Source organism: Tupaia chinensis, unplaced genomic scaffold (assembly GCF_000334495.1).
Source record: "Tupaia chinensis unplaced genomic scaffold, TupChi_1.0 Scaffold143861_1, whole genome shotgun sequence".
Taxonomy (NCBI): Eukaryota; Metazoa; Chordata; class Mammalia; order Scandentia; family Tupaiidae; genus Tupaia; species Tupaia belangeri.
Window position 1 is genome coordinate 330,901 of NW_006203712.1, and position 10,846 is coordinate 341,746.

At 53.8% G+C, this 10,846-nt stretch overlaps 1 protein-coding gene across 1 annotated transcript in view; it reads right to left on the reverse strand.

Moving 5' to 3' along the window:
• Window positions 1-4,146: 4,146 nt before the first annotated feature.
• Window positions 4,147-10,846, reverse strand: part of TGFB1 (transforming growth factor beta 1) — a gene marked incomplete at both ends in the record, with an annotated part of 15,519 nt that continues 8,819 nt past the window's right edge. The window contains 3 exon segments of the mRNA XM_006165285.2: window positions 4,147-4,228; window positions 4,893-5,046; window positions 10,429-10,576. Coding sequence (XP_006165347.2) covers window positions 4,147-4,228; window positions 4,893-5,046; window positions 10,429-10,576 — 384 coding nt within the window.

Genomic DNA, 10,846 nt, shown 5'->3' on the forward strand with positions numbered 1-10,846 from the left:
GAGGCGCTGCTGGCCCGCTGCCGCCCCCGGGGCTGGGGCCGAGTAAACACAGCAGCGGCAGCCCAGGATATTTATACCGAGGGCTGGGCGTGGGTCCAGTGCCCACCACAGCCCCTGCCCTGCCCGCCGCCACAGTCAGCCCTGAGCCAGCGTGGCACCAGGCGGCGAGCACGGCAGACAGCCTCCATCGGCCCCCTCCCCGGCACGCCAGCACAGTGCAGACCCACCCTGGCAGCTGCTCCTGACACACCCACCCATGGGAATGCAAAATGCCCTGGAAGGTGCAGGGTAGTGATCCACAACTCCACAGGGATCTCACCAGGCCACATGTGGGACACAGTGCAGACAACACCTGCTCACAGTCCCTGAGCTGGACAGACAGCCCAGAAGTTCAGCCCTCACACACACACACACTCAATGGGAACCACAGCAAGCATGCTAGAGACATTCCATCCGTGAGGTACACAAATGCTCGCAATACCAGCGATGCACACGCTGGTCACAAAATGTAACCCCAAAACAGCTCAGACACACAAACGCTGGGAACCATGCACAAAAAGCACAGCTTAAGTGTAAGAGGCAAAACACACCACCTCCTGGAAAAACATCTTTCTTGCTTTACCATTACAGAATACGGTTTCAAGTCAAGCTTACACCAAGAACACACAAGCTTACACCCAGAGGTCTGTGACGATGCCGAGAAAGTACACACATCCCAGATAATGCAACCCATTCGTGCACACACTTGCCGAGTCAAACAGTGCCAGGAAGTCTCCCAGCAGAAACACATGCAGAGGCACACACCAGAGATGGAGCCTAGCCGCAAACACATGGAGCTGGACACGTGCTGGGGACACAGCGCACTGACAGCACGATCCATACCGCGCCGCGCGTCTTAGAGCACCCAGGCTGAGGCAGCTCCCACCTGCAAACACACGTCCTGAGCACATGGAAGTTCACAGGAGAAACACTGAACCCCTGATGGCCAGGGTCCGGGAAGGGGGCTTTCTCAGCTCCCCTCTGCCTCCCTTCCCCCCACCCCACGCTGACCCCAGTCCCGGGCCCATCTGGGGGAGGGGGCAGGAAGGCCTGAGCTGTCCTCCCCCAGCCGCTTCCTGCCCGGTGGGGGCCGGACGGGAAGTCGGGGCTCCAGCCGGAACCCAGGCTCCCCCCCACGACTTCCCTCGGCAGCCTAGGCTGCCCGCAGAGGCGGGGGCGGGGAGCCCCAAACCCCCTGCCCTGCCTTTGCGGTCGGCCGCGGGCGGGGGCAGACCTGTCCCGACTGGGCCGGGCCACCCAGCAGGCTGGGGTGCCAGGGTGGCAGGGCAGGGGCAGCGCACGCGCCGGGAAGGTGCTGAGCCCACAGTTTGCCGTCCCCCCAGCGCTTGTCCTCAGGCCGCGGCGACCGAGCTGGGCGTGTGAGGGCCGCGCTGCGACCTCGGGGGTGTGTCTGGAAGCCGCTCCGTCTGGCACTCTGGGTGTGACAGTGTGTCTGGGTGTCACGGGGTCGCGGCAGTCTGTGGGGCCTGTGCGACTCCTATAACGGACAGACGTGCCTGTGTGTGTGACGGTCAGACCTCCGTGTGTGGCGTGTCTGGGCAGGACCGTGACAGGTCTGACCACGTGCGTGTGCCCTGTGCCTGTTTGTGGCCATGAACCACGGAGGATGTTTGTGTAACTTGGTGGGTCCGTTTCCTGACCAGGCTGCAGCGCTGTTTGTGCATGACACTATTTGAGTCGTGTCTGGTGTCTGGTGGCTGCGACAGAGACCCTCCAGGATGTACCCGTGACTGTGTTTTGCTGGGTCCCTACTGAAGCGGTGTCATGTACTGAGGGAGCTCCGCAGGACCATGTAGGTGTGGGCTGACACTTTCCCTGTCTGCTTTTGTGTATGTGTGGGGCTGCAGCAGCTGCCAGGTGACACGGCCCTGTGTCATGAGTCCTGCAGGAGTCTGTCCACTGGCTCCGAGAGGTGACCATGGTTGTGGAACACAGTCCACGCGTGATCCTCGGCGTGCGTGTCTATGTGCAGTGGCCACATGCCACGTCACTGTGTCCTTGTTTATGCCTCTGCCACTTGGGGCCATCCCTCAGCAGCGTCTCTACACACAAGGATGGGGACCTTGCATAGAGACTGGCTCCTGCCTCCTACCCCAGCCCTCGGTGGTGGCTCCCAGATGTGGGGCAGAAGGCAGCAGAAGGCGGAACCACACTACCTCCAGACTGAGCTGGGAGGCCCCAGGCCCCTCTCACCCAGGGCAGCTCTCTGCCCACAGGCAAAGGAAGCTCAGCACTTGCTCACCTCCCTCCCAGGTAATTGCTGGGCGGAGGAGCAAGTCCAGGGGCCCCTGGGCCTGAGAGCAACAGGGGAGAGAGAGGCAGGGAAAGTGAAACCTGGGAGAGAGAGGAAGCCCAGAGGCAGGACAGAGAGGAAGTAGGAAAGAATTCACAGGCAAGTCCACAGCAGATGGGAAGGAAGGCAGCAGAGGGAGACTCACCCTGGCCCTGGACACGCATTTCTTGTCTGGACAAGTGATCTCCCGGCGGTTACCCTCACCCCTATTCAGAACCATCGGCTAAACACCAGGTCCAATCATGCCCCTCCTGTGTCCAGAACCTGCGTGGCTCCCATCTCCCTCAGAGTATATGTTCCTGCAGATCCTACATGCCTCATCTGCTCTAGGAAGCAGTACTAATGTGGGATGGCAGACACCCTAAACTCAAGCTGCCTGGGTTTGAATCCCAGCTCTGCCACTTATTGGCTCTGTGAAGTTAACAACGAATTGTAACCTCTCTAGGCCTCAGTATTCCCATCTGTAAAGCAAACTTTCCATAAAGGACAAGATAGTAAATGTTTTCAGCTCTACTCAGCTCTGCAGCTGTAGCAGTAAGACAGCCATAGACACTATGCAGGACTTCAAAAAGTTTGTGGAAAATGGAAAGTACAGGTTTATTTCAGTGCAAAAAACTTGAAATGCATACGTAGTTCTTAAATTTTATATATATAATAGACATTTCCATAACTTTTTGAAGACCCTTGGTATGTAAATGAATGAGCATGGCTGTGTCCCAATAAAACTTTATTTACAAAAACAAGCACACAGCAGGAACTGACCGGAGGGCAGCAGTCAGCCAACCACTGTTCTGTGGGTTATGGCGCATGCAGTAGCTGGGAGACACCACAGAGCAAAAAAATGCTCCTCTCTGGCTTGTGAGCCTTACTGTCTGACTCAGCTCCCAACACCCTACCCTTCTCACCCTCTTCCCACCACACTGGCCTCTTTCCTCACTGTGCGGCACACCCAGGTTCCCTGACACTTCCAGGTCTTTGCTTTTATCTTCTTCCAATCAAAAACACTGCCCCGAAGCTTCTCCAGGTTGCCTTCTTGCCTCCTTCAAGTCTCAAAGGCTACCTCCTCCTCAAAGCCCTCTCTCACTGGAGACACTTTTATTTATTTATTTATTTAGCTATGGGGTATATGTGCTTGACAGACAGAAACAGTGAGAGAGAGGATGAGAGAGAAAGTCTCTCATCCCCCAGGGATGGCCTCACCATAATCCCATCTCTTCCAGTCTCCTCTAGGGATTTTGGGCATGCATACACACGCACCCAGTGTGATTCTTAAGCCACCAGATCTGGGCCTCTAATTGCACATGCGCCATGTGGGATCCAGCACCTTAACCTCCATACCACCTCCTGGCCCTAAAACTACTTTTTACCAGAAAATAGCAGCTATTCCCTCAGCTCTCTAGGCTTCTGCTTCCTGGCTTCGGAGAAGGGTATTACCTGTCCTCGGAGTACTGTTAGGATGAGCGAATGAGCTCACTGATAGAAGGTGCTCAGAGCCAGGCCTGGCACTCAATGTACAGCTCTAACTGGTCCACCACTGGCCACCTGTGCCCTCAGAACACCTGTGGGCAGGTGTTCCTGGGCTCCGGGACAAATGAATGGAGAAGAGCCACCGGAAGAGGTAAGGAGAGGTGGAGCAGAAGTCCAGAGAACATCAGGGAGGAGACCCCACTCAGGCGCCCAATGACCACAGACACCTCAGTCCTCTCCACCTTTAATGGGCCGCCAGTTAGGCTTGGGGCGCGGGTGTCCTTAAATACAGCCCCGGGGGGCGGGGCGGGGCGGGGGCGGGGCCGTGGGCAGCGGCTCCAGCGCCTGGGGCACGCAGCAGGGCGCCGCCGACGCGCCGGGGTTGTGCTGATTGTACAGGGCCAGGACCTGCGGGCGGGCGCGGGGTCAGGGCTCTGGCAGGGGGAGGGAGGCCAGCCTCACCTCCAGCCCCGACCCCCGCCTACCTCTCCCTTTCCCAGACTTCTCTGCCTCTCCCCAGCCCTCTCTCCCTATCACTCAGTCTCTCCCCATTTCTGTCTCTCCCCAGCCTTCTCTCCCCCTAGTCCCATCTCTCGCCAGGCCCTTCTCTCTTTGGGGTGATTTTTCACTTTCCCTCTCACTGTCTCTCCACATTCCTGTCTCTTCCCATCTCTCTAGTTCCCTGTCCCCCTCTCTATTCATGCCTGTCTCTCCCTATCACTGTCTCTTGCCATCTCTTTGTTTCCCTCTGTCTCCACCCAACCTTGTCTCCCCATTTCTGGCTCTTGGCTGTGTATCCCAATCTGTCACTCCCCTTTCCTCTTCCTGTAATTCTGTGTCTGTCTTTCTCTCTCATCTTCCATCTCTCCCTCTCCCCTTCACCCTGTCCCTGTTCCTCCAGGTCTGCCATTCCACCGTCCTCTGTCACTGTATCACTGACTGCTCAGATGCTGTCTGTATCCACTGTCCACCCCTCTCTCTTATCATCCTGTCAGCTCGTCTCTGATTTCATCTGTGTCTCCTCCAGTTCCTGTTCCCCCAACCCACCCCCTGCCCCGAAGGCCAGGCGCACCTTGCTGTACTGCGTGTCCAGGCTCCAGATGTAGGGGCAGGGCCCCAGGCAGAAGTTGGCATGGTAGCCTTTGGGCTCGTGGATCCACTTCCAGCCCAGGTCCTTGCGGAAGTCGATGTACAGCTGTCGCACGCAGCAGTTCTTCTCTGTGGAGCTGCAGCAGGAGGGACACAGGTCAGGAGCAGGCGCCAGCTGCCACCGCAGGTGGGCCATGCCCCTCCTCCCCAGCATGTGCGTGTCACCCTTGGTCGCCCCCACCCCTCTGCACCCCCTGTGATAGAAATAGTAATAGTAATACCCATAACACTGATCAAGCACGTCCTCTCACTGAGCACTGTGCTAAGAGCCAGGTAACAAATACCTCCTCTGGCAATGCTCAAGACAAGCCTGTAAGAAGCTGAGCGATCCCCACAGGGAAGGACTAATTAAACATGGTCCGTCCCTACACTGGAACACAGAAACGCTCCACGTGTACTGACATGTTCTGTCTGGGCAACACATGTTTCCTGAACTACCACCATGTGCCAGGCTGGCCTCTAATGGTGTCCTGTCTGTTCCTTAGGCACAGCCCTAACTCGGAGTCTTTGCGCTTGCTGTTCCCTCTTCCTGGCTGGCTATTCCTGCAGATGTCCACTCTGGCCTGTTCCTTCACCTCACTTAAACCATGGCTTGAATGTCCTTCACTCAGTGGGCCTTAACTCCTAAAACAGTGCCTGGCATGCGGTGTGTGCTGAATGTACATCATGTATACAGATGAACATCTCCCCCGAGACTTCCCCAGCCCCCAGCCCAAAGGATTGTTCATTCCATTCAGTGCAATACAACATTGGAGCTAAGCAAGAAAATACGGAAATATCCACATCTGCCATGGGCAAAATCTCATCAGCTGTTGAAACTGGACAAAAGTTCGTAGTGCTCATTACATTATCTTTGTTGCTTTGTATACATTTGAAATTGCCCATAACAAAACCATTTTAATCAGAATAGGGAAAATAAATATGTATTCCTTTCTGTGTTCTTCCTCTGATTTACTTTCCTTCTTTTTTTTTTTTTTTTTTTTTCAGTTTTGCCTTAGGGCACATATGCTCCCGGGAAAGACACAGAGATAGTGAGAGGGAAAGCGAGAAATTACCACCCCCGCAGGGGTAATAGCCACACAATAATCCCTTCTCTTCCATTCTCCTCTTGTTAGTTGGGGCATGCGTGCACATGCACCAGCATGATTTTCAAGCCTCCAGGTTCGGGACTTGAACTGCAGAGTTGGCCATATGAGATCCAGCCACCTTAACTTCCACACCATCTGCTGCCCCCTATTTTCCTATGACATATTGGCACCTGTTATCTTCAGACCGATGGTCTGTCTTCCTCTGTAGATGGGGAGTCTTGCCTGCTTTGACCCTACTGTATCCCCAGTGCTTACACCAGGGCCTGGCAAGCAGTAGGTGCCCAGCAGAGGTATAAATTCATCAATTCACATTCTATAAAAGTAACGTGGAAGCCGACCTCAGCGGCACAGATGGCAGCACACTTATCTGCAGTGCTGGAAGTCACATGGCCAAGTGCGGTTTCAGATCCCCAGTCGACCTGAAGCATACGGGCGCTTGCCCAAGATCCTCACTAGCTGGAGCGCCGGGGAGGAGGATCGAGGCGTGATGAGACCCTGCTTGTCTCTCTCTGTCCCACACCATCACATGTACACTCTCATGAAAGAAAGAAACTTAAAAAATATATACAAATAATTGAAAAATGAAAAAGCAAGTTGAAGAATTGCAGTGTGGGGGAGTCCACCATTCTCGACTCAAGAGCCCTGTCTCATGCTCAGATCCAAAGGCCAGTCCTCCTCAGCCGGGAGCCCAGGCTTCAGCTTGTTTGTAGGAACTGGGGTGTTCTGCATGTGAGCCCCTGGGGCTACGGCTGAGAAGGGCAGGGAGCCTGGCCAAAAAGGCTGACTCACAGACGCCAAGAGCACTTTCTACTGCATGTTCGTGCCATGCAAAAGGAACACTATGCAAAGGTACAGGTACAAATTCCGAATTCTGCTCTGCCTAAAAGAACTGGAAGGAAATATATTAAAATGTCGGCAGGGAGGTTTTTTTTTGTTTTTAAGACATGGTCTCCCCATGTCATGGTCCTCCTGCCTCAGCCCCTAGCCGGGACTACAGAAAATGACCCTGCACTCAGCTCTTCGTTTTTCTTTTAGACAGTGTCTTGCTATGTGCCCACTCCAGCCTTCAGCTCACAGCCCTCCCACCTCAGGCTCCTGAGTCACTGAGATTACAGGCACATGTGACAGTGTGTGTGGCTTTTAGGTTGGACAGAGAGTCGAGCCTGGGCCTCCCATGTGGTGCCAGTGGAGTATTTTAGCAGCAGAGGCCACTACAGCTGACCCGGATGGTGACTTTTTACATGTGGTAGTATGAGTGCTATCTTTCTGTAGTTTCCAAATTTTCAAGATAGGGGGAGCCAGCAGTTGGTGTAATGGCTATGTCTTTGGAGTCCCATGTAGTTGACCATGGTTTGAGTCCTGGGCCCAGTGGCTTAAACTCACACCAGGTGTGAGTGCATGCATGCCCAAGATCCTGAGAGGAGAATGGAGGAGAAGGGATTGTGGTGTGGCCATTCCCCATTGGGGGGGATTTCTTACTTTCTGTCTCTGTCTTTCTGGTGAGCACACACGCCCTATAGCAAAAACCTCTAAAAAAATTTTTCAGGATAGGGTATGTTTACTATTACAATCAGAACAAAATAATTGAAAGAAAGAAAATTCAGGCTCAAAAAAGACGACCATTTGCTGGGCCAGGAGGTGGCGTGGTGGTTGAGGGTTCTGGACTCCCACATGGCTGACCATGGTCTGAGTCCCAGACGTGGTAGCTGGCTTACTCACTTTCCTTCTCTCTCTCTCTCTTGCTCTGTCCCTCTCTGGTCAAATTAAAATAAATTTAAATACATTCAAATAAGATAATTCTTTAAAAAATAAAAAGGCTGGGACCAGCAGTTAGCGTAAGGGCTATGTCGCTGGACTCCCACGTAGTCGACCGCAGTTCGAGTCCTGGACCCGGTGGCTTAAACTCATGCCGGGCGCAGGTGCATGCGTGCCCAAGATCCCGAGAGGAGAATGGAGGAGAAGGGACTGCGGTGTGGCCATCCCCCCTGGGGGATGATTTCTCGCTTTCTGTCTCTCTGTCTCTCTCTGTCTGTCTGGTGAGCGCACGTGCCCTATAGCAAAAATCTCTCAAAAAAAACCTTAAAAAATAAATAAAAAGGCTACCATTTGGAAGAAATTTTTAAAATACATATAAATGTGTCATGCCGAGACTACCTCTGAAAGGAGACACAAATTCTGGGCCAGTGACAGAATGCAGAACTTGAACTGTCTAGTCAGCTGTGTGGGATACAGGGCCTTAACCACCATGCCACCTGTTGGCCCCTAACTTTCTTCATTTCTGTTGACTCACAAAAGGAGAACAACTATCTAGAATCTTTTTTAAAAATAGTTTATACAGGGACTTGCTATGTCAGAGGACTGCAATCCTTCTGTCCCAGGCTTCCTAGTCCCTGGGACTATAGGCACATGCCGCCCTGCCCTGCTTGTTAGGGTGGAGCAGGAATTGACCCCAGGCCTCCCATGTGGCCTTAGCCTGCCAAGAAGCAGCATTTACTAGTGTCCACTACCATGGCCGAGCCCAGAATCAGCTTTAATTTCTAGTCCAACTCCAAGTGCTATTCTGAGGTCTAAGATTTGGTCAGCCAACCCCAAGTTCTCCACGTGGGTCCTGAGCCTCACAGCAACAACGGCAGCAACAGAGAACTTTAGGAAATGCAGGCTTGGGCCCCATCCCAAACCCGCTGAATCAAAAACTGTATGTGTGGGGTGAGGGTGAGGGTGGGGGACAGCAATTCACATGGAACAAGCCCTCCAGGTGGGTTTAGTGCACACTCTAACCCAATGACTAGTGCACATCCTGGCATCTGGGCCATGACATGAACAGCCTTGTACCTTTGCAAAGCCTCTTCTGTCCAGTCTATCAAGACCCACCAGCGCTGATGAGTTAAAAGAAATAGATCTGGGACCCCAGGGGAGGGGAGGAGAGGGTCGCCCACAGATCTTACATCACTTAGGAGGGTAGACAAAGTGGTATAAGAGGCTTTCCAGATGAGGTGGTCTTTGAGGTGATTTAATGTTTGGGGCCAGCAGGTGGTAGAGTGGTTAAGATGCTGGACACCCACATGGCTGACCATGGTTCAAGTCCCACACCTGGTGGCTTACCTTCTCCTCTCGGGATCTTGAGCACGCACGCACACGCGCCCGGCATGAGTTCTAAGCCACCGGGTCCGGGACGCAAACCATGGTTGACTACGTGGGAGTCCAACGACATAGCCATTATGCTAACTGCTGGTTCCCCAGATCCAGGTCTTGAACTGTGGTCAGCCATATGGAAGTCCAGCATCCATAACCACCACGCCACTTGCCAGCCCCTAGGAGTCTTTTAAAAATACATAAAACCCTTCTTTGACTCTATGTGTATATATGTATGTGTGTGTGTTATACATCTATAAAACACCACTCCCCTGTGGTGGTGTTCAACATGCTCCTCTGTCCCTGTATTTTTGGAAAATGAGTAGCAGGAAATTCACAACATGCTAACTGAACTTCCACTTTCTTTTTTAATTTGACCAGAGAGAGACAGTGAGAGAGGGAACTGAGAAAGCAAGCCGCCAGGTCCAGGACTCGAACCACAGTCAGCCATGTGGGAGTTCAGTGCCCCAACTACCACACCACCTGCCGGCCCCTGAACTTCCACTTTCTAGGAATCCCACACTTCAACCTTCTTGGATGACAACTTTCTGGCATTCTATGAGCTGGACATCCTGACAGCATTTCCAACTTTCTAGGATTCCCACTTTCCAGCTCCTGAGGACCTTGGCATTCCCGAGTGCCACTAGTTCAACACTGCATTCTGACATTCCACAATGCTGAGCCCATCACTGAAGAGGTCCAGCCTGACCTTTCTCAGATCCCAGCAGTTCGAGTTCACTCCAGCACTGAGTTCCAGCACATCGAGATGCCAAATGCTCCCGCTTTCTCCAACTCCAGCACATGGACACTAATATGTCAACATGCTGCCACCACTCTGAGCCCAGTACTCACGGACTTGAACCTGCCACTGCTGGAAACTACGACCTGCCAGTGATGCAGACGCCAGCACAGGTGACCTTCCAATTCTGACTTCCCAACCTCACAGCTTTCCCTCAGCCTGGGATCCACAACTACAATCATGAACACTGAACTCTACAGCATTCTAGAATCCCAACACTCTGCAGCTCCAACCTGCCAACACTCCTGCAAGAAGGCAGCCTCATCCCAACATGGCAGGCCTCTCGGTGCCCACATCCCATACCTAGAAGCCTTCAGGTTAAAGGACACTGAGCCTGAGCTTGGTGCCAGCCCAGTGCCTAACCCAGAGTGCCTGGCCAGCAGACCACAAGCAAGACCCCCCCTGGAAGGCCTCAGCTGAGCCTAGGCCGCAAGGTTCACCTGAAGCAGTAGTTGGTGTCCAGGGCTCGGCGGTGTCGGGGGCTGTGCAGGTGCTGGGCCCTCTCCAGAGGGGTAGCCATGAGGAGTAGGAAGGGTCGGTTCATGCCATGAATGGTGGCCAGGTCACCCCGGCGGCTGGAACTGAACCCTGCTTTGGTTTGTGAGTTCAGGGGTGAGAGACACACATGCACACTCTCTGTGATGGGTCAGTGGGGCAGGGTGGCAGACACACACATGTACCCTCTCTCTCAGGGGGCAGATTGTGGGCAAGTGGCAGGCAGATGGGGAGAACTCACTGCACCCTCAGGGCGATGGAGTGGTGGGGCAGGGAGGCACATCCATGCACACACACACACACACACACACACACACACACACACACCCAGGCCACTCTTCGGGGCTGCGGGCCGGGCGGGGG